Genomic DNA, 23,311 nt, shown 5'->3' with positions numbered 1-23,311 from the left:
GTAAGTCTGAAGTCACAGAGTTGAGACATCAGGTCAAAGTGTCGAATGTGATTACAGGGGAGCCGGGTCTGGGGCACTGAGGATAGGAGTCAGCGCTGCTCTTTTGAAATGGATCGCATGAGGTGTGCTCTAAGGAGCTCTCCTGAGAGAGTTCTTACAGACCCCCTTGTGTTTGCCTGCAGGGCCCGCGACTACTCGGCCCCTGTCAACTTCATCAGCGCGGGGCTCAAGAAAGGGGCGGCAGAGGAGGCGGAGCTGGAGGACTCCGATGATGAAGAGAAACCCGTGAAGCAGGATGAATTTCCTAAGGATTTCGGACCAAAGAAGTTAAAAACGGTAGCATCTTTATTGAAGGGCTGTGACCTTTGTAATGTCCCCAGAAGGTTGCTGTGGCCCTGGCATCTGCTGGGGGCTGGTCATGTGGGCCTCTCCCTGTGGGAGCAGGTTTCCCAGGGGTGGCTGTGCCGGGCAGTCTTTGCACTGTCCGGAGACGTCCCTGGGGTCCTTGTGGTTCATAGGGTACTTCTCACAGAGCTCCGGGACTGCCCGGCCATGGTTGCATCAGCCGAGCTTGCTTGCTTAGGTTTTTCCTTCTTTGTTTTCAGGGTGGCAATTTTAAGCCCAGCCAGAAAGGTTTTGCAGGAGGAACCAAGTCTTTCATGGATTTTGGCAGCTGGGAAAGACACACAAAAGGAATCGGACAGAAGCTTCTTCAGAAAATGGGCTACGTGCCCGGAAGGGGCCTGGGGAAGAACGCTCAAGGTGTGGTGCCCCGCCCATGGGCGCTCGGGGGGCAGGCAGGGGCAGGGAGGGGCGCGCTCTGCCTTTGCTCTGCTTTGTTGCTTTTCTGCCAGAATGTGACAGTTGTGCTCTAAGCTTCGTGCTTTATCAAAACTCAGGTTACATAAGATGCCATATTTCAGCATGGGGGAGGGGTCAGGCTTCATACAGCCTGATGGGCTGAAAACAAGCTTCTTTCTGGCCTGCCCAGTGTTTCTAAAAAGTCAGATCAGTTGCCAGTGTTTAAAAATCAGACAGTTTCTCCTAGGTTGTAGATAAGCTACAGTTTAGGAGGTTGGCAGGGATTGGGTTAGCTGACAACTCCTGCCCCGGTCAGCCCCCACAGCTTCCTTATTCTGCAAGCTGTCTCCACACCACAGCCCACTCTCCTTGTTCACGTTACTGTGCCTGGGCTCTGCTCACAAAGGGGCAGGATAGGTAGCTTAGCTGCATGAAGCATCCATGGACTTGAGTGAAGATTGGAAAGGTGGCCTGGAATGAGAGTGAAGGCTGTTCTAATTTGGGAGCTCAACAGTATGAGCTGGAAAGGGTCTGGTGGGAAGTTTGCAGTGGGGGCAATTCTTCACAGAAATGCTGTAGTCCTGTTTGTAAACTTTTTTACAAGAAAAATGCATTTATTTTCAAGGCGCAAACTAGTGTAGAGCAAAGCAAGCATAAGAGATAGGAACTACCAATGTGAAATATTATACGAGTGTGATAAGTATGAGTGATGAGTGATTGTCACTCGTTCGTGTCCGACTCTGTGACCCTATGGACTGGAGCCACCAGGCCCCTTTGCTCTGGAATTCTCCAGGCAAGCATCCTTGGGTGGGTTGCCATGCCCTTCTCCAGGGGATCTTCCCGAGCCAGGAATCGAACCCTGGTCTCCTGCACTGCAGCCAGATTCTTTACCAGCTGAGCCACCAGGGAAGCGTGTGTATATATATAATATAATAAGAAAACAGATGGTGTTTAAATGGCGGCTCCCCCTCTCTTTAGTCAGAATCAACATACCCTTCCCGTAGTGATTGGCTTCCAGGCAAACAGCGTAGGCCAGAGTCGGTTATAACTACTCCCGTCTGTTAAGTGAGTGACCGCAGTGGAAGCGGCCCTCAGGGCCTGCGTGTGCTCCTGTTGGCACACTGCTCTGTGATACCGGCAGCAGGGCCAGGTGGGGCGGGCAGGAGCGGCTCCTCTCTGGGCGGTGTGCTGTCCCATGGGAGGACCACGGAGCGGGTCTCCGCGCGTGGCACACCCACATGACGGCAATGACCGCAAGTCTGTCTCTCTGAAATCCATCAGGCATCATTAACCCAATCGAAGCCAAGCAGAGGAAGGGCAAAGGTGCGGTGGGGGCGTACGGCTCGGAGCGCACCACCCAGTCCCTGCAGGACTTCCCCGTGGTCGATTCGGAAGAGGAGGCCGAGGAGGTGGGTTGGGAGGCGGCCCTGCTGGCCTGTCCGCCTGTTGGTCGGGATTGGTCTGTCTGCTCGTTCGTTAGCTCAGCCAGCGTCCGGGGTTCCGGGGTCGAGCTCACGCTGTGCACCAGCACGGGCCAGAGGCTGGTGTCCCACCATCAACAGGGAACACAGCACACAAGTAACCAGTGTGGTCAGAAATGGGGGTGTGGGGACAGGGTCTCGCCTTTGTAGGTGGGAGTGGGTGTCAGGCAGCCTCCTCGGAGGGGTCAGCATCACACAGCACCATTCTCAGCACAGAACCGTGTGGAGGTCTCAGCAGCCCTTTCATCTTCTGATGGACCATGTCCCTCTGACTCAGGAATTTCAGAAGGAGCTGAGCCAGTGGAGGAAGGACCCCAGCGGAAGCAAGAAGAAACCCAAGTATTCTTACAAGACCGTGGAAGAGCTGAAAGCCAAGGGCAGGATTAGTAAGAAGCTCACCGCTCCCCAGAAGGAGCTTTCTCAGGTCAAGGTAGGTGCCCATAGATGCCCACCCTGGATGGGGGTCTGGGAGACATGCAGTTACCCCACACACCAGAGGCGGTCACCGAGCCCCTGCTCGTAAGGCTCCTGCGGGTCTTCTGTGCAGGGGCGGGAGGGTGTGTGCGTGTGCTTTTATCGCGGGTAGCCGCCTCTGTCCATTCCCTGCACTCAGGTTCATCATCGCCGCCCCCCCCCCGCCCCCCGCCCCCCAACATGACGGTGCTAAGGCTGCCAGTTCCTGGTGTTCTGTTGCTAGACCTTGAACATGGCTGGGTCCGTCTGGGGCAGGTTACTTTGTGCATAAAGCCCTGTCTGTGCTGGGGACAGTTCTTAAAACTCGATTCCTAGAAGTGCAGTCACCAGGTTGAAGCATTGGAAGCTCTTGGAGTCTCTGACCAGGAGGGGTGCTCGGGGCATTCCCATGTGGCCTCAAGGTGACCCGACTTTCGGCCCCAGGCATGTGCAGACTGAGAGGCTTTCCCGTCACCGCCCCAGGGGACAGAGGTGACAGGTGTCTGCTGCAGGAGGTCACTGTGCGTCACAGAACCGAGAGTTCAGTGGGTTCTCCAAGGTCAGGTGGCAGGTCATCTGGGGACCTGGCAGGAAGTCGCAGCTGGAGCCTTTGCGGCCACGGGTCTGGGCGGGCCGAGGGCTGGAGCGGAGGGGACAGCTTCCTGGGTGTTCCAGTTCAGGTGGTCCCGGGTCGCAGTCTTGGCTCAAGTGACGGCGGTACTTCATTTCAGCACCATCCTGTTCTCATTGTCAGTCGTCCCGACACTGAAACCACCTCATTTCCGTGGCTGCCTCTGTGGGTTTCGTGTGTCATGGTTTTACATTAAAAAACAGAGCAGCTCTTCCTGCGGTGCAGTGCGGTACCTTGTAGACAATTGCGAAATGGAGGCAAAAGGATTAACATTATTTTCCCCATAAATGACCAGTTTTCACACCTGTGATGTAAATCTTTTCAGGTCTTTTTGTTGAAATGTGCATTTTTTACCAAGATATTTTTGACTGTGTGTGGTGTTTTATTGCCTGCTTTAATCAGTACGGCCTCTACTCTTGTATGAAAATAGAGCTTCATCTCAATGACATAGTCCCATGTGTATGTCATCAGTTTTCCGTCTAGTCTGTCCAGAGGCCCCGGGGCGGGGGGGGGGGCTTGTCCGTCTGTCCTGGTGGTCGGGTCCCTGGCCTCTGCTGAGCCCTGCCCCAGCTCCGCTGAGCAGTGCTCACAGGCTCCCACGAGCGTGGCGCCCTCCCCGGGCTCCGGTGCGCGTCCTCAGGGGCAGCGGCGGCGCGCGTTCACCCGCGGGCCCCTCCGCCCTCCGCAGGTCATAGACATGACTGGCCGCGAGCAGAAGGTCTACTACAGCTACAGCCAGATCAGCCACAAGCACGGCGTCCCGGACGACGGGCTCCCGCCGCAGGCGCAGCCGCCCCCCCTGCCGGGCAAGGAGGCCCGGGCGCCCGGCTTCGCGCTGCCCGAGCTGGAGCACAACCTGCAGCTGCTCATCGAGCTGACGGAGCAGGAGATCATCCGCAACGACCGGCAGCTGCAGTACGAGCGGGACGTGGTGGTGAACTTGACGCACGAGCTGGAGAAGGCGGCGGGCGCGCTGCAGCAGGAGCAGCGGGCCATCGCCAGCCTGAGCGAGGTGCTGGCGCTCGTGGAGGAGTGCGAGCGGCGCCTGCAGCCCGGCTGCAGTGACCCGCTCACCCTGGACGAGTGCGCCCGCGTCTTCCAGACACTGCGGGACAAGTACTATGAGGAGTACCGGATGTCCGACCGCGTGGACCTGGCCGTGGCCATCGTCTACCCGCTCATGAAGGACTACTTCAAGGAGTGGGACCCCCTCAAGGTGAGCGGGCAGGGGAAACCGCCGCACCGCCTCTCGCCTGAGGCGGCCTGGGCTCCAGACGGTCCGGAGGGTGAGGTGCGGCTGGCTGCGCTCAGCCGCTGTGTCTTCCTCCTCAGGACTGCACGTACGGCATTGAGACCATCTCCCAGTGGAAGAGCCTCCTGGAGAACGACCAGCTGCTGTCGCACGGCGGGCAGGACCTCTCAGCGGACGCCTTCCACAGGTGCTTCTGGGGACGGTGGAGGAGCACTCCCGGCCGGGCAGCAGGGCTCGGCCCCCTGGGTACCTGCAGGCGCTGCTCTGGAAACTTAAGACTCGCCCATCTAAGTGCTCTTGGGAGCGACGGGGGAGTGCTCCTGGCCGGGCGGCGGGGCTCGGCCTGTGTGGGCCCCGGGCGCCTGTGGGCGCCGCTCAGGGAACGTGGATTCGCCCACCCGCCCACCCTCCCCTTGTGTGCGCTGAGGATTTGCCTGTCCTTGCCGGACTCACCTAGGAGTGAGGCAGGGCCGGTCTCCAGGAAGGGACAAGGCGGGTGGTAACGGAGTGGACAGATACAGCCAGGCTGAGCATGAATGGCCAGGGTGCTGCCTGTGTGCGCACGTACGGGTGCAGGTGGAGGTACAGGTCTCTGGAGGCTGACGCTGAAGCCCAGACCTGAGGGGTCGGCTCTGTAGTAGAGCCCCAGGTGGGAAAGTGCCTGCAGCCGCCCCACCAGGGAGGCAGGGACACCCAGGAAACACCCCAAGGCCGAGTGGGAGCCACAAGAGCTGAGGGCCGGCCAGTGGTTTCCTGACGGGAGGGCCCTGCTGTTGGGTGTCTGCAGTCCTGCCCCAGAGGTGGGGGCGGGGGTAGTGTGACCAGCTGGGCGTGTAACCAGCCCCCCACTCCCCCCGCCCGCAGGCTGATCTGGGAAGTCTGGATGCCGTTTGTCCGGAGCATCGTTGCGCAGTGGCAGCCGAGGAACTGCGACCCGATGGTGGACTTCCTGGACAGCTGGGCGCCCCTCATCCCCGTGTGGGTGCTGGACAACATCCTGGAGCAGCTCATCTTCCCCAAGCTGCAGAAGGAGGTGGGCCCGCGGGGTGGGGGCCGGGGCTCGGGCAGCAGTGGTCTTCAGTGGCTGTCACGTCAGCTCCAGCCTCAGAGCCGTTCCTTGAAGCCCCCTTTATAGGGACTCATTTACTTGGTTTCTTCAGTGATTTAGAACTGTACCGTTTCTGAGACTTAATACAAATAGTGTAGGTGTACTGGTGGTTGAATAACCCTGTCTTGGGGGAATGTAATGGAGACTGTGGCCCCCCACACGCTTGCTCAGCCAGGAGGGCATCGTCTGCCTGCCCCACAGGCTGCGTGAACTCAGGCCCCTTGCGCCCCCCCCCCCGCAGGTGGAGAGCTGGAACCCGCTGACGGACACGGTGCCCATCCACTCGTGGGTCCACCCGTGGCTGCCGCTCATGCAGGCGCGCCTGGAGCCGCTCTACTCCCCCATCCGCAGCAAGCTGGCCAGCGCCCTGCAGAAGTGGCATCCCAGCGACTCCTCAGCCAAGCTCATCCTCCAGCCCTGGAAAGACGTCTTTACCCCCGGCTCCTGGGAGGCCTTCATGGTCAAGAACATCGTGCCCAAGCTGGGTAAGGAGCCGGGGAAACACAGCCGCATCCAGTGCGGACTTCTCCCGAGAGGTGCCCGGATCCCAGGTGTACCCGGGCCTTTCTGCCTGCTTCCTGAGCTCTGCTTTGGGCCTCTGGTGACAGGGCAGCCACAGGGGTCCTCAAACTTTTGTCCCACTGGATTCTAAACTTGGAGCTAATTCTGGGTTAGGGAAGGAAATAGTTTTTAAGAATTGCCACATCGAGAGCTTAAACTCGACCTTTAACAGCAGCTCGAAGGCGGACAGTGACTATACCTGAGAGGCTGGCTCTCTCTTCCAGGGATGTGCCTCGGGGAGCTGGTCATCAACCCCCACCAGCAGCACATGGACGCCTTCTACTGGGCCATCGACTGGGAGGGGATGGTCTCCGTCTCCAGCCTGGTGGGCCTTCTCGAAAAGCACTTCTTCCCCAAGTGGCTGCAGGTGAGCCCGCATCAGCTCGTGGGGTGCGGGGGGGACCGCTGGGGTGACTGGGGCCACACAAGAAGGAACTACACAGGCAGGACTACAGTGTGCACCTTTTATTGAACACTTGCCACACGGGGCCCAACGGTGGCGGGGGGGGAGGCCCAGGCGCAGAAGCTATGTGCTTCTGCTTCACTGCTGAGCTGACCCCGTTCAGCCCCTGAAACCCTGCAAGCGTCACCAGCTTGCAGACCGGGCCCCAGATGAGCAGGTGGACAGACCCTGGCGTCTCACCTGCCTCCTCTTTTGGGCAGGTGCTGTGCTCCTGGCTGAGCAATAGCCCCAATTATGAGGAGATCACCAAGTGGTACCTGGGCTGGAAGTCCATGTTCTCGGACCAAGTGCTGGCGCACCCGTCTGTCAAGGACAAGTTCAACGAGGCTCTCGACATCATGAACAGGGCGGTGTCCTCCAATGTTGGTGAGTGGGGGCCCCACACTGAGTCAGAGTTCATACCTGCGGCTCCAGGACACAGACTGTCTCAGCCCCACCACGTAGTTACTTAGCCCGCAGCTGCCCCCCCCGTCTCAGCTACGGCTGAGGAGCGCTGTCCCTGAACGAGGCTCACGTGAGCCGGGTCCACCTCGTCACCACTGTGCTGGCGGCTCCTCAGTGCATCTGCCTGGCGGGAGCTGGGTGGCCCCTCTAACACTTAGGAGTTAACCCTTCGTCTCTCCTGTAAAACAGGAGCGAGGCCCCACTTCCGGGTCTCGGCAAGGACGCAGGGCGCCGGGTGAGTGTTTGTGGACCACGCTCAGTTATAGGTGGTGTCAGGAGGAGGCAGCTGACTTTTCACTTACTACCTACCCCTGGATAATACTCAGCTCTCGGGAGGTCCTGCTGCCTGGTGGGTCAGGGGGTCCCCTCAGCCAGTCCTGTCTTTCACAGACAAGGTCACAGAGTGGCAGCTCGGACTGTACTTTCTATTCAGTTCTTTCTGCTTAGCCTAATACAGGATGACACAGACTGTATACTGTGTTTAGTGAGGTGAACGTGTGTCTGACCTCTGCTCACCCAGGCCTCCTGGGGACACTGATGGGCATCTCTCTTCTCACACCCCAGACCTCCTCCTTGGCCACCCTGAGCCCCTGGAACAGTCTCCCCTCTGGACCCCTCAGTTAGCACTGGGCATTTGGGGGCCCTTCAACGTCTGTGTTTCGGCCCCGGATACATCTACTAATAGTGTTGGCCTTATGTTTCAGACGTGTGGGGTGAAAGCCCTAGCAAGTGAGGAACAGAGGCTGATGACTGTCAGGGTTGCTGAGTGTTTAATAACCTCTGGTCATTAGGCATGAACCAGAAATTCTCACGTGGCCACAGCCAGCTGCCCACCCCTACCCCGCTAAGGCACCTGGGCTCTGTGGGTGGGCCGGGCCCCGCCCTGACCCCGCCACCGCGCCCCGCAGGTGCCTACATGCAGCCCGGCGCGCGCGAGCACATCGCCTACCTCACGCACACAGAGCGGAGGAAGGACTTCCAGTACGAGGCCATGCAGGAGCGGCGCGAGGCTGAGAACATGGCCCAGCGGGGCATCGGCGTGGCCGCCAGCGCCGTGCCCATGAACTTCAAGGACCTCATCGAGACCAAGGCCGAGGAGCACAACATTGTCTTCATGCCGGTCATCGGGAAGCGGCACGAGGGCAAGCAGCTGTACACCTTCGGCCGCATCGTCATCTACATCGACCGCGGCGTGGTGTTCGTGCAGGGCGAGAAGACCTGGGTGCCCACCTCGCTGCAGAGCCTCATCGACATGGCCAAGTAGGCCGCGCACCTGCTGGGGGCGCGCTGGGGAATAAACGGCGTCTTACATCAGAGCCAACGTCCTCCCTGCTCTATGAGAGGGCGCCCTGCAGTCCCTGCAGTCCCTACGCCATGGGCCCCTCACAGCGAGCTCAGGTCAGCGCTGGGAGGCTCCTCTGTCTTCTTCCTGATGATCTCGAGGTCCTCGCAGTCCTGGTAATCCGGCTCCTCCCGAAACGCCCAGGTGTCCATGGGGAGCTGCGTTAGCTTTTCTACAGGAAACCAGTGGATGGAGGTGTCGTTAAAAACGTCCATGTACCTTGGGGTCTGAGGGAACGCCAGCTCCTCCAGGCCTGTCAGAATCTGAGCAGAAAGATCCAAAAGTGAAACAAACTTGACAGGCCCCGTAGCCCCACCCTCCCGAGTTAGAGTCCTGGTTTACTCATCACTCCAACGTTACCAAGGAATAAGGTGTTTTTAGTACTTAGTGCAGTGAGTTGGAGTCCCCAAGGACAGTGCGTAAGTTGGATCAGATACTGAGAACAGAGGAAATTAAGGGAAAACAAGGAGATGCACTCAAACGAAGCTTTCTGGACCACAGACCCTCGCAAGCACCCACCACTGCTGGTAAAGGCAGGATTCTCCACAGTAACAGACAGTCCAGCTTCCCTGGCTGTCCACCCCGGCCCCTCCACTCAGGCAGGTACCTTTGCAACATATGAGTAATGTTTATGCAGAATCCTTGTCAACAACCTGGAAACCAAAATTGTTGAAAACATGATTAGGCAGTACGAGACCAGGTTCATTCCCCTTACGACACAGAAAGGCAAGATGACTTAAATAGAGCAATGGGGATGTGCGTATGCCCCATCACTGCCCGTCTCGTTAGGGAGAAACGATAGTGCGTGTGAAGCAGACCAAGGATACTGTGTTAGTTGTAAGAAGTGACTGTTTTCCCCCATCTAGAAAAGCCGTCTCTGCCGCCCTAAGGGAAGGGAGAAATTATTTGCAGAAAGACACCCTGCTTCCCAGCGTGACCCAGACTGACATCTCGCAGCCCAGCCCTGTCCAGGGGGGACTTGAGCACCGGGTTCACCCCGGCGACCCGCTCACCTCTCCTCGAGCGCCCTGAAGCTGTTGCCGAGAATGACCACCTTGGAAAGGGCGTCCACCGACCAGTTGCTCCACAGCAGGTTGTTGTAGAGCGCCGTCCCGCAGTGCGGCATGTAGAAGACGGTGGGCTCCCCGCACACGCTCCGCTTCCCTTCCTGGGGTCCAACACGCACGAGGTGAGCACGCGTCTTACAGCAAGGGGGTTTAACCCTAGCCAGCCGCGCTCAGCGCCGGAAGATGAGTGCAGTGGTGTGCGGGCCGTCACCCCCACGACACGGCTGCCTGCACACGGTCCCCGCCCCCACGGTTAGCGCAGCTGGGAGGACGGGAGGCGGAGGGGGCGGCGACCTCAAGCACCAAAGGGAGAGACACTCCTGCGTTGCCCTGTGTGCTGTCCGCAGCACGGGCGACGCTACAGAATTACACGAGAGTAAGCCCGGAAAACTCACGCCTGCTGAACACACGCGCCCTGCGGACACGGACGGCTCTGGACTGAGGCAGGGCCAGGGCCATCGGGAACCGTCCCCTGTCACTCTCTGCAGCTCCCCATCGTGACTCGGGCCTTTTCAAACATTACCTTGGGGTGCAGCCACCCCCTCTAGAGAGCCTTCTTTCTGGAGGTCTTAGATCCCCAAACTCAGCCGGGGGCTGGGCTGCAGCCTCCCACCCCTGGAATGGGGCACCTCCCAGCAGAAGGGCTTCACGAGGTGCAGAGACCATGCCCTCTCCCCTCGTGCAGCAACACGCCCACCACTGAGCACAGCGGGCGCACAGCCCTCAGGAGGTGCAGAGACTGCGCCCTCTCCCCCTTGTGCAGTGACACGCCCAGCACTGAGCACAGCGGGCGCAGAGCACAGCGGGCGCACAGCCCTCAGGAGGTGCAGAGACTGCGCCCTCTCCCCCTTGTGCAGTGACACGCCCAGCACTGAGCACAGCGGGCACATAGACCTCAGGAGGTGCAGAGACCCCCTCTCCCCCTCCTGCAGTGACACGCCCAGCACTGAGCACAGCGGGCGCACAGCCCTCAGGAGGACCGTGCAAACCGCACACGGTGCCGTCACCTAGTCTCTCCCTCTGACAGGACTGCAAAGGTCCACGTGGGAGCGACAGGCCAGTCGCGTGCGAGAGGCCCCCAAGTGCAGGGCCCCTTGTGCCCCTAACCACATACCTCGTTCTCCCGGAGAACCACCACGCCCAGGGCATTGAGGACCGCGATTTCTAGTCGACTAAACAGAGGGTCGTACACCCAGCAGTGACTCCTGGGAATCTGCAGAGGGCGACAAGGGGCTCTGTCAGCGTGCGCAGGAGACCGAGGAGGGGGGACGGTAAAGGACGCACTCACCTGGCACCGCTCCAGGAGGAGGAGCAGAAACGCCAGCTGGCTTCTAGCTGTGACGCAGCTGGCGAAGTTCCCAATGCCGTAACACACACACTTGAAGCAGCAGGTCCCTGGGACCAGGGTCTCTTCCGGGACCGAGCCAGGGGCCGCATCTGCCTCCACTGGGAGGGCGGCGAGATGCAGGTGTCCCAGGGCTTCCGAGAGAGGCCCCTCGGGGGCCCTCAGCTGTTCCAGGTGTTTCCGGAGACACCCAGTGATGGTTTCTGAAAGAGCGGGCCCTGCACAGTCAGAGGGCATGCTGTGACCCAGGAATTAAACCATCCATGGCCTGGGGAGCAGGGCGCGGAAGCCTTCACTCCCCAAAGAAGGGGCTGCCGGCCTCCAACCCACCACACATGGGGGTGTGCAGCGGCGCCCACCCCAAGCTGACAGCGGCTGGCGCCTGGGTACCCACGGCCTCAACTAAGGGAATGCTTCAAGCAAAAGTCAGGTTCATCCGCGGCCACGATGTCCGTCTAATGCTTGTGTTAACTCATCCTAATTTAGTAAGAGGCAACCAGTACATGCAATTGTGGTCTGAAATACTACTTTTCTAATAAAAGAACTGAAAAGCAGAGCTCTCAAAATGATCTTATAAATTACTGGGAGTGAGAACATTTAACGTGTAAAAAATTTAAAAACAGGCTGGGCGTCTAGAGACTCAGGAAACTACTCAATCCTTTCACAGGGTGGTGAGTTCTCATCTCCCTTTGCCACTGGCACTGAGTTCAGTAGATCAGCTCTGTATGCAGAACAAAACAGAAAGCAAACAGCCATATGTCTGTTCCCGTTAATAAGATACCAACGTTGACTTACCAGCAAAGACACCTTGAAATAAGACCCAGGCTACAGACAGGCTACAGAAGGCTACATAGAGAGCTGGCTCTCCGCATCCATGCTGCTCAAAGAATCAGTGAACGCTTTCTGGACAACAACCAGAAAGCGGATAGCAAGTTGACCACTTCCACCTCTGGAAATATACACTAAGAACATTACCTTAAATTTGGTAAAAAGCTTTTTGCATGAAAAATTATGTATACTGGGACTTCCCTCGTGGTCCAGTGGTTGTGGTTAGGACTCTGCACGTCCACTGCAGGGGCCACAAGTTTGATCACTGATTACGTTTTCACGTCCATTCCACAGATACAGAAGCCGAGGACCAGGGTTAGTGCCGAAAGACACAGTTGTAAGGGGGGTGGGAGCCAGCATCAGAACCCAGCATGGACACCCTGCCGTGAAGCAGACGTCACCCGATGAGGGCTGGATCCCCTGCTTTGCCCACTGTTAGGCCCTCCTCCCACCCCAGCCGCCTCCAGCCTGAGCCCCATGGCACCCACCTAGTGCTGAGCTCCAGAAATCAGAGACAACCAGGTCCTCCCTGTTGAGAAAAAAAGTGGCGTGGTCACCTCTTGCCCTTTTCAGGGCTCCCTAACAGGGACTGCCTCCTGACTGGGATCAGGAAGTGGGGAGGGGGCGCACGCTCCGACACAGAGTCCACCCCTGAGCCTGGAGCAGGGTGCCCGGGGGACACAGCCAGAGCAGAGCCGCGGGGGCCCAGAGAGGGCGGGAGAGAGGGCTTCCCTGAGGAGGCCCCTGATTCCCAGGACACGTCTGGGTCTTGGCACACGGGGGCAGCTCCGCAAACAGTGGCTAAACTTGGAGATTAGCCTCTCCACACTTCTGTGTCCTCACCTCTAAAACGGGGTGAGAACTGCACCCATCACAGAGGGCTGTGGCAGGGATGTGATGGGAAACACCCAGCCCGGTGCCTCGCGCAGAGCAGGCCTCAGTCAGCGGCCTTTGTTGCTACAGACAACCCCAAGGTGAACGCAGAAGAAGGGGCAAAACCAAGTGTCGAGGCTTAAAGTCAACTGTTTCCACAAACCAGGGCAAAACACAGTCAATCGTTAAATGGACTGAGTGGATTCTCCAATCAAAAGACAGAGTGGCTGAATGGACTGAGAGCATCCATCTCTATGTTGCCTACAGAGAATCATTTCTGACATGATGGTACACAGAGTGAAAAGGGACAGAAAAAGATATTCCATGCAAATGTAAACCAGAGCAAAGTGGGAAGAGCTATACTTCTGTTAGAAAAAATATTGGTTAAAACAGGGATATAACAAGACTTCATGGGCTGCAGCAAAAGCTATTCTAAGAGGGATGTTCACAGCCAGAAACCTCAAGAAACAAATTCTCCAACAACTTTACTCCTCAGGGGACTAGAAAAAGAACAAAGCAGAAGGAAAGAAAAGAGCAGAGCAGATGTGAAGGAAATGCAGATTAAAGAGACAATCGAGGGCTTCCCTGGTGGCTCAGTGGTAAAGAACCCGCCTGCCGATGCAGGAGACGCAGGTTCCGTCCCTGATCCAGGAGGAGCCCGTGCGCCGTGGATCAACTCCAGGCCTGAAGCTGTGATCCGGGGCCCTCGAGCCGCAAGTCCTGAGCCCGCACGCCCGGGAGCCCGTGCTGCAGCACAGGAGAAGCCTCTGCGGTGAGAGGCCCGCACGCCCGGGAGAGTGGCCCCGCTCTCCGCCAACTAGAAAAGCCCAAGCGGCAAAGGGGGCCCATCCCAGCCAATGCTACTATTATACTAGACAGAACAGAACCGGTCTTTAAAAGACGATAGAGAAGATCGGTAAAACTAAGAGCTGGTTCTTTGAAAACATAAACAAAATTGACAAACTATTAGCTAGACTCGGCAAGAAAAAAAAAAGGCTCAAATAAAAATCAGAAATGAAAGAGGCTACATTACAACTGGTGCCACAGAAATATACAGAATCATAAGAGACTACTATGAACAGTTAAATGCCAACAAATTGGATGACCCAGAAGAAATGGATAAATGCCTAGAAATATATTTTTCCGAGACTTAATTATGAAGAAACAGAAAATCTGAACAGACTGATTACTAGTAAGGAAGTTGAATCAGTAATTAAAAACCTCCCAACCAAAAGAAGTCCAGGACCAGTTAGATTGACTGGTGAATTCTACCAGACATTCAAAGAAGAATTGATAGGGATCCGAAGGAGGGAACACTCCAAATTCACTTCACGAGGCCAGCATAACACTGATACTATAACCAGACAAGGATGCCGTAAGGAAAGGAAATCACAGGCCAACACCCCGATGAACGCAGACAAAACTGCTCATCAAAAACACTAGGAGACCGAACTCAGCAACACATTACAAGGAGCGTACACCATGATTAACTGGGGTTTATGCCAGGAACGCAAAGCCAACGTAATATACAACACATTACCAAGACGAGGGATAAATCCTACGAGCAACTCCACAGGCGCAGAAAGAGCGTTTGGCAAAATCCAGCCTCCACTAAGATGATAACTATCAACAGGGCAGGCCTAGGTGGAACGGAACTTAATAAAGGCTACAGACAGGCGGCGTTCTCACTGGAGAGAAAAGCGCCTTTATGACGAAGAACGCGCTGGGTGTATTTTAAACAGTCTCCTCTTCCTTCTGCCAGAGGCTCCAGGTGATTTTCCCTGGCTCTTCACTGTAAGATCCTGGTGGGGTTCCTGGAGGTAGAGGCCAGGGAAGTTTGGGGGTTCCCCTCAGACGGCAGCCCCAGGAGTCTCTCTCAGACTCACACACTAGTCCTCACTCAGCCAGAAGCAACTCATTGAAGGGGTCCCTGAAGTGTTTCCACCAGCTCGTGGCTCTCGAGGCTTCCGTTCCCGAAGTGGGGCAGCTCTCCCAGGCAACAGGAGAATCCTGCCAGCTATTCAGAATGACCTCTGACCTCTGATGCTTGCTCAGTGGCAGCTTTGTGTCCTCTGACTCCAAAAGACGGCCTTGCCCTTCCAGAGAAAGGCCATCTTGCAAGGCTGCACTGACTGCCCTTTCTCTCCTCGTGTTTATGGTTCTTATACCTGTCATCAGAGTAGTGGCAGGAGGACCTCTCCGGTGGTCCAGTGGCTAAGAACCCATCTGCCAATGCAGGGGACTTGGGGTTTGATCCCTGGTCTGAGAAGATCCAACACACCACAGGGCAGCTAGCCCACCCACCGCAACCAGAGAGGAGCCCCCGCAGCAACGAGGTCCCGGTGTGGCCAAAAACAAATAAATATTAAAACAAAAACGAGTGGCAGGCAGGAGATGAAATAACAGAGCATGTGTACAATGCATCAGCAGAAATTGTCTCTGAAAAAAAGCATGTTTGGAACAGAAATAAAAGGAGAAATGAGACAGTAATATCACTAACGATTTCAGGCTAAAAGACTGGGAACACTCTCAGACACTGAAAAATAACTTTAACTCAAGGTCCTCCGGACCCTCGGGTGAAAAAGGAGAGACAGGTCCCAGTGGAGGTGGTGGGCCACGAGGCATGCCAGGTCCAATAGCTCCTCCAGCTCCGGAAAGCGACTGAAGATCAACTGGCTTTCCGGGAATCGAGGATTCCCAGGACCAAAGGGGGCTAAGGAAGGGCCCCTTTAAGATCGGGTGGGTTGGGCGGCCCTGCTACCATCTCACTGAAGGCCCTTCACCTACGGACAAGCCATCGGCACGGCTGACTCCACGATGCCACAGCGGCTCCTCCAAAAAAGGCCCCGTGTCCCGCGCGGCGCCCAGCTTCCACACGGCCTCCTCTCCTACTGCTGGCGCCGTCTGGGCCTCTGCTCCCATCCAGTGTCCCGCCATCGCCACAGCCGCTCGCACCCTGGGCTGGGCCGCCTGCTGGGCCGCCCCTACCAGGCCTCAGAGCAGCCCCGGGCCCTCTGCTACCCCCTCCTCCCGTGTTCCCCTGACTCGGGTTCCGGGAGAAACTCCATGGGCAGCGACTACACGTGCATTCTTTACATCGGAAATACTAGGCTCGGGCCTCCTTGGTGGTCCAGTGGAGTCGGCCCTGCAATGCATGGGATTTGGGTTCAAATCCCTGGTCCGGGAACTAAGACCCCACGTGCCTCGGGGAAGCTAAGCCCGCTCAAAACAACTCCTGAGCTCGTGCTCAGACCACACAGCACGAGAGAGCCCACGCGACACAGAGCAAAACGCAGCCAAATAAATAAATGAATGTTAAAAAAAGCCACAAAGCAAGCAGCAAACACACCACCAAGTCTCAGCCAGAGACAGAGACGCTGCAAAAGAAAACCTGTCCACTCGTTCATTCATTCAACCTGCGTGGGCTCGTCCGTGTGCCTTCTGGAGCTGGACTTAACAGCCATGAAGAGAGCTGCTGTCTCTGGCCTTACAGAACTGTCTCTGAAAGACACAGACGGGAAAATAGGCAATTATACAACACAGCAGAGCTGCATGGGAGGAAGAACAGGGCTCCACAGGTGTGCAAAGGAGAACATTAAGCGACTTGCTTAGTTTACCTTCTTGTCGTCTTGTTCTCCAAAGTGTAGCACATCCTTTCCAAGCTTTATAGTGAGATCAGGTAGAGCTGGGGCAGTCCATTCAACACATTTAAACCAAATATAAAAAAAAGCAAACAACAAAAACCTGGTTTCCTTAAATTAACTGTCCATTGAAAGCAGTAATACTTAACATTTTATTATTCTAAAAAGTTCTTTATGTTTCATGCTTCAAATATCCAGCATAGATCATGGAGAGAAAGAAATATTTCAGTAGAGCTTGAGACATTAAGGCAGACTATACATTTTAAAAATTGAAAAAAATTAGAAAGGAAAAATCTTGGTCCACGTTATTTTTTAAATGTCTACTAATAAACAGATTACATTCTCACAACTGTCCTCTCCTTCAGGAATTAACACGTAGCCCCAGGACTCACAGTATTAGGGATCTTGTAGGGCTCTGAACAGCGTGCCTGTGTGTGTCTCACCACTTCCACTCTCTCCCCGTAAGACGGGGGTCGTAACCCCTACCACACAGGGCCACTGAGGGTCATATAAGATACTGCGTCTATGAAGATGCTCTGCAAAACCATAACGTGCTTTAAACACATTAAAAAAACAAAAAAAGCCATATATGGCAAACCCACAGCTAACATCATTCTCAGCAATGCAGAACTGAAAGCCTCTCCTCTACCATCAGGAACAAGACAAGGGAGCCCTCCCATTCTAACCACTTTTGTTCAGCAAGGTGCTGGAAGTCTTAGCCGAACCAGCTAGGCAAGAAAAAGAATCCAAGTTGGAAAGCAAGAAGTAAAATTGTCACTGTCTGCACATGATATCACACTACAGACAAGAAACCCTACGAGACTCTACCAAAGAGCTGTCAGAGTGGACTAACAATTCCGCGATGCTGCAGCAGACGACACTCAACACACGAGACTATGCTGCGTCTCTGTACACCAGTAAGGAACCGGGACTTCCCAGGTGGCACAGGTGACAAAGAATCTTCCTGCCAACGCAGGAGGTCTAAGAGGCGTGGGCGCGATCCCCAGGTCGGGAAGGTCCCCTGGAGGAGGGCATGGCACCCCACTCCAGTGTTCTCGCCTGGGGCACCCCATGGACAGAGGAGCCCGGCAGGCTGCGGTCCCCGGGGTCACACAGAGTCGGATATGGCTGAAGCGGCAGCACAGCACAGAATTATGAACCATCAGAAACAGAGACTAAGAAAACAGCCTTGGGGAGGATGACGATGATGCAGCGGGAGGATGTCAAGCTCACCTTCTCCCACAAACACATCCAGAATACCTGTCGAGCGATTCTCGCAGAGCATCTGCTGAACGCTGGCAGAAGACTTCAGAGTGCGGAAAGGGCAAGCATGCAAATCTCCATGCAGCCGGGTAGGACAAAAGATAAAAAAATTCCCGCACCCTGGGAAGCGCCCCCGCCCCAGCCTGGGGATCTGTCAGAGCCTCGGAGGAGAATGCGGCAGCGCACAGAGGGCTACACGGGTGGTCAGTGCCGCTGCCCTGCGCCTGAGACACGGGGCCGGGCACGGGTCCGGGCTGGGTGCCGGGACGTGGGCTTTGAGACCAGACCTAGGGAGGACTGGGGTTGGCTGTGTGGGAACAGCTGGGACGGGGCTGGAATCGGGTGCCCCCACAGCTAAGGGTGTGCCAGGCCACGTCGTGGGGGGGTGCATAAGCGGAGAGGCAGGCCCCCTCCGTTGTAGCCTTTTCCCCTATGCACATACTCACAAAAAGCCAACTGAGAAAACACACCAATATGAAAGCCTTACGGAATAATACAAAGCATGCATGATAGGGATTTCAGAAGGGGAAGAAAGAGAAAGGAGATCAAAAATGTATCTCGAGAGATTATGGCGGAGAACTCCGCAAACCTACAGAAGGAAGCAGATATCCAGGTACAGGGAGGAATCAATCCCATGTTTCCTGCCCCACAGGCGGATTCTTTACTGATGAGACATACTACAGACATACTATAATTTCAAAAATGGCAAAAGTTAAAGATAGCTAAAGATAAAGAGAAATTCTAAAGGCAGCAAGACAAAAACTGGTGGCCCAGTGATAAAGAACCTGCCTGCCAATGTAAAAGACATGAGTTTGATCCCTGGGTCAGGGAGATCCCTGGGTCAGGAAATGGCAACCCACTCCAGTGTTCTTGCCTGGGAAATCCCATGGGCAGAGGAGCCTGCAGGCTACAGTCCACGGGGTCGCAAAGACTAGGACCTGAGCCAGCAACTAAACAACAAACTTTAAGGGAACCCCACCCCCCAACAAGGCCATCAGACAATTTCTCTACAGAAATGTCACAGGCCAGAAATCTATCTTACAGTGATAAGATAAGAGTCAAAGTCCTAAAAGAGAAAGGTCTGTAACCGAGGATAGTCTATCCAGCAAGATTATCACTTAGAATAGACAGATAGAGAATTTCTTAAATAAGCAAAAACTAAAAAAATTCAGCAATACTAAACCTATCCTGAAGGAAATGTTAATAAAGAGGAAATCACAATGGGAAAGTAAATCACGTAAATAAGCCAGTAAACAGACTTTTAAAAATAAAAGTCTTCTGTGACTGTGATAACCACAGAGAATGGAGGATGAACATGAAGATATAAAAGAGGCAATCAAAATCATAAGACGTGGGGAAGGAGAGTAAGAAAATAGATTATTTCCCCCCTATAATGTGTTTGAGCCTATATGACTACCAGTCTAAGACAAGCAGATACAGGAAGGGGTTAACATGAAAACAGGGTAACCTTGAAAAACAGGGTAACCACAGATCAAACACATACAAGAGATTCACAAGAACCAAAAAGAAGAGAACACAGGAGAGAAGAGAGTCAGCAACACAGAAGAGAAAACAACAGGGACAGAGAAGCATAAAATCAAAGGGAAAGCAAGGTTTAAAACGGCAGTAAATGCACAGCTATCGATAACCACCTTAGAAGCCAAGGGACTAAATGCTGCAAGTCGAAGACACAGGGTGGCAGACTGGATTAAACAAAACAAAACACAAAAGCCCACGATACACTGGTCACAAAAGACCCACTTTAGGGCAAAGGACACATGCAGACGGAAAGTGGGGATAGAAAAAGATATTTCACGCAAACAGAAGTGACGCGAAAGCAGGGGTTGCCAATACTAATATCAGACAAAACAGACTTTATAACAAAGGACATAAAGAAAGATAAAGAAGGACACTATACGATGATACAAGGACCAACAGAAGATTTTACACTTGTCAACATGCGCGCACCTAATACATGGGGGCACCCGTACACAGAACAAACACGCACAGGCAGAAATCCAGGGACAGCAGGAGACGCCGGCATCCCACTCACAGCAGTAAAGCAACGGAGACGTGAAATGATACAGAAAGAACAGCTAAGACTTAATGGGTATTTCTAGAACATTACATCCGAAAAACACCCAGAGTCCACATTCTTTTCCACTGCACGTGGAACATTGTCTAGGATTCACCACATTCCAGGGTACAAAACAAGCCTCAACAAGTCTAAGAGCATGGACATTATCTCAAGCATCTTCCCTGACCAAAATGGCACGGAACTAGGAATTAAGCACAGGAAAAGGAGTGAGGAAACACAAGCTGCATACACCAGGACTGAACAACAAGCTACTAAAAAGCTACCGGGTCGACAGTGAAATCAAAGAGGAAATTAAGAAACACTTCTAGACAAATGAGAATCAAAGCACAGCCACACAACACCCGTGTGATGCGGGGAAAGCTCACAGCAACACAGGCCTTCCTCGAAAAACAAGAAAAACCTCAAATAAGGAACCTAATTCAGCACGTAAAAGAATGAGAAAAAGAGCAAAAAAACCTAAAAGCAGAAGGAAGAAGGTAATAGATGTCAGAGAGGAAACACACAAGAGAGACTGGAAAACACAGATAAACTCGGTGAGACCAACACCTGGTTTTTTGAAAGGATAAACGCAGTTGACAAACCTCGAGCCAGGCTCACTAAGATGAAGAGAGTGACACCCCAAACCAACAAAATAAGAAATGAAAAAGGAGACACGCCAGAAATGCACAGCAGAATACTATGAACAATTACGTGCCAACAAAGCTGACAACCTGGAACAAAGGGGTAAGTTTCTAAAAATGCACAGCCCATCAAAACTGAATCAAGAAGAAATCATCTGACCGCCAGAAGTGAAAGAGAGTCTGTAATTTAAAAACTCCCTACAAAGAGAAGTCCAGGACCAGAGGCCTTCAAAGGTAAATTCTACCAAACACGAGAAGAAGAACCGATCCCAATCCTTAAGAGAAGTGAGAGGGAAGCGAAAGTTGCTCAGCCGTGTTCGACTCTGCAACTCCACGGACTATACAGTCCATGGAATTCTCCAGGCCAGAATACTGAAGTGGGTAGCGTTTCCCTTCCCCAGGGGATCTTCCCAACGCAGGGATGGAATCCAGGTCTCCCACATTGCAGGCAGATTCTTTACCAGCTGAGCCACCAGGGAAGCCCAATCCTTCTCAAACTCTTCCCAAAAAATGGAGAGGAAGCAACACTCCCGAAGACATTCTATGAAACCATCACTACCCTGATAGGAACACCAGACAGAGACATCACGAAAGAGAAGAAAATTATAGGCCAGTATTTTTGATGAATATAGATGCAAAAATCTCAACAAAATATTAGCTGAATCCAACAACGCATAAAAAGATTACACACTGCATCCAAGTGAGAGTCATCCCAAGTTCACAAAGATGGCTGAACATATGCAAAATCAATCAACGGGAGAAACTACATACAGACAAAAACACGTTATCATCATTAGATACAGAAAAAGCATTTGACAAAATTCAATATCCATGATTTTTTTTTAAAGCTCTTACTAAAGTGGGTATAGAGGGAAACATCTCAGTATAATGAAAGCTATTTATGGCAAGTGAAAGTGTTAATCGCTCAGTCCTGTCTGACTCTCTGTGATCCCGTGGACTGTAGCCCACCAGCCTCCTCTGTCCATGGAATTCTCCAGGCAAGAATACTGGAATGGGCTGCCATGACCTCCTCCAGGGGATCTTTGCAGGGACTGAACCCACGTCTCTAATGTCCTCGCACTGGCAGGTGGCTTCTTTACCATGAGTGCCACCTGGGGAACCCATTTATGACAAGCCCAAAGGCAACATAATATTAACTGGTGAGAAGCTGAAAGCATTCCCCTTAAACCTGGAAGAAGATAAAGATGCCCACTCTCACCTCTTCATTTATAGCATTGGAAGTGCTAGGCACAGCAATCAAGCAAGGAAAAGAAACGAAAGATATTCAAATTGGGAAGGAAGCAATAAAACTGTCATTTTATGCAGATAATGCAACTGTGCATAGAAAATGCTAAAGACCTCACTCAAAAACTGCTAGAACTGATAAACTCAGCACAGTAGCAGGGTACAGGATTAACATACAGAAATTGACTGCATTTCTTTACATAAATAAATATCATAAAGGGAATGAAGGAAAAACAACAACAAAAAAATCCTCTTAAAATCACATCCTCGCCCCCCTCCACCACCAAAATAAAACACTTTGGAAGAAACCTGATCAAGGAAGTGAAACACTTCCACTGAGAACTATAAAACATTAATAAAGGAAATTCAAGATGACTCATGTCCCATGCTCTTGGATTGGAAGAATATTATTAAAATGTCCATACTACCCAAAGTAATACACAGATTTAATGTGATCCCTATCAAGTTACCCATGACATTTTTTCACATAACTAGAACAAATAATCCGAAAATTTAAACAGAATCATAAAAGATCCAGAATTGCCAAAGTAATCCAGAAGAAAAGCTGGAGGTGTAACCCTCCCAGACATCAAATAACACGACAAAGCTACGGTAATCAAAACAGTGTGTTAGAGCACAACCCAGACATATGGGTCAACGGAACAGGACAGACAGCCCAGGGCGAAAGCCACACGTCTATGGCAAAGCAACACTCAGCAGAGGAGGCAATGAGACACGATGGGAGAAAGACCGCCTCTCCAGCAAGGGGTGTGGGGAAAGCCAGACAGCCTCACGTAAATCAGTGATGTTGGAACACACCATCCCACCATTCGCAAAAAGAAACCCAAAATGGATTAAAGACTTAAATATAATACATGGCACCACAAAAGTCCTAGAAGATATCACAGGCAAGATATTCTCTGACACAACTTATACCAATGTTTTCTTAGGTCAATTTCTCAAGGCAATAAAAATAAAAAATAAATGAAGTGAAGTAAAGTCAAAGTCGCTAAGCCATGTCCGACTCTTTGAGACCGCATGGACTATACAGTCCACGGAATTCTCCAGGCCAGAACACTGGAGTGGGTAGCCTTTCCCTTCTCCAGAGGATCTTCTCAACCCAGTGACTGCACCCAGGTCTCCCGCACTGCAGGCAGATTCTTCACCAGCTGAGCCACAAGGGAAGCTCTAAATGGGAAAGAATGGGGTAAAACATCTGTGAACAATGCAACTGGCAAGGGTCTAATTTACAAAACATAACAAAAGCTCACAAAACAACAAAAAACGAAACAATCCAACTGGAAAATGGGCATAAGACCTAAACAGACCTTTTTTCAAAGAAGAAATACAGATGGCCAGTCAGCACATGAGAAGATGCTCATCACAGCTGATTATTAGAGAAGCGCAAATCAGAACTACAATGGGCCGTCTATCGCCTCATGTCAGTCAGAACGGCTTTAAGAAGTCTACCAATACCAAGTGCTGGAGAACGGCACGGAGAAAGGGGAGTCCTCCCACACTGTTGGTGGGAACGTAAGTTGCTGCAGCCACTGTGGAAAACACTGACGGAGGTTCCTCAGAAAACTTAGACTAGCATAACCATATGATACGGCAGTCCCACTCCCGGGCATATATCCGAACAAAGCTAGAATTTAAAAAGATACACGCAAACCTATACTCACAGCAGCACCATTCACAACGGCCAAGACATGGGAACAACCTCAGTGTTAATTGACAGACGAACAAAGAAGACGCGTGTGTGCGTCTGTGTGTGTGTGTGTGTGTGTGTGAATAT

At 53.2% G+C, this 23,311-nt stretch overlaps 2 protein-coding genes across 7 annotated transcripts in view; one reads left to right on the top strand and one right to left on the bottom strand.

Annotated features, from left to right (window-relative positions):
* TFIP11 (tuftelin interacting protein 11) overlaps positions 1-8,510 on the top strand; it is a 15,910-nt gene extending 7,400 nt beyond the window's left edge. The window contains exons 3-13 of the mRNA XM_069557400.1: positions 183-336; positions 606-762; positions 2,083-2,210; positions 2,560-2,712; positions 4,055-4,582; positions 4,699-4,805; positions 5,483-5,651; positions 5,968-6,211; positions 6,512-6,654; positions 6,951-7,116; positions 8,103-8,510. Of these exons, the coding sequence (XP_069413501.1) occupies positions 183-336; positions 606-762; positions 2,083-2,210; positions 2,560-2,712; positions 4,055-4,582; positions 4,699-4,805; positions 5,483-5,651; positions 5,968-6,211; positions 6,512-6,654; positions 6,951-7,116; positions 8,103-8,458 (2,305 nt within the window). The 3' untranslated portion in view covers positions 8,459-8,510. The remainder of the gene's footprint in view (positions 1-182; positions 337-605; positions 763-2,082; positions 2,211-2,559; positions 2,713-4,054; positions 4,583-4,698; positions 4,806-5,482; positions 5,652-5,967; positions 6,212-6,511; positions 6,655-6,950; positions 7,117-8,102) is intronic.
* Positions 6,738-23,311, bottom strand: part of SRRD (SRR1 domain containing) — a 22,611-nt gene continuing 6,037 nt past the window's right edge. The window contains exons 2-8 of one of the 6 annotated variants that reach the window (XR_011249879.1): positions 12,265-12,305; positions 10,892-11,151; positions 10,718-10,816; positions 9,550-9,704; positions 9,144-9,189; positions 8,144-8,799; positions 6,738-7,158 (exon numbers count right to left, since the gene is read on the bottom strand). Coding sequence is in view for 2 of the 6 variants with exons in the window: in XM_069557403.1 (XP_069413504.1) it covers positions 8,578-8,799; positions 9,144-9,189; positions 9,550-9,704; positions 10,718-11,151; positions 12,265-12,305 (898 nt within the window). In the remaining 4 variants the exon portion in view is untranslated. Of the gene's footprint in view, positions 7,159-7,941; positions 8,800-9,143; positions 9,190-9,549; positions 9,705-10,717; positions 11,152-12,264; positions 12,306-23,311 lie in introns of those variants that run through there. The other 5 variants (XR_011249878.1, XR_011249877.1, XR_011249876.1 and 2 more) reach the window with 5 other exon arrangements.

Source organism: Ovis canadensis, chromosome 17, assembly GCF_042477335.2.
Source record: "Ovis canadensis isolate MfBH-ARS-UI-01 breed Bighorn chromosome 17, ARS-UI_OviCan_v2, whole genome shotgun sequence".
Lineage (NCBI taxonomy): Eukaryota > Metazoa > Chordata > Mammalia > Artiodactyla > Bovidae > Ovis > Ovis canadensis.
Note: the sequence above shows the minus strand (reverse complement) of the source record. Positions and strands in the feature narration are given on the sequence as shown.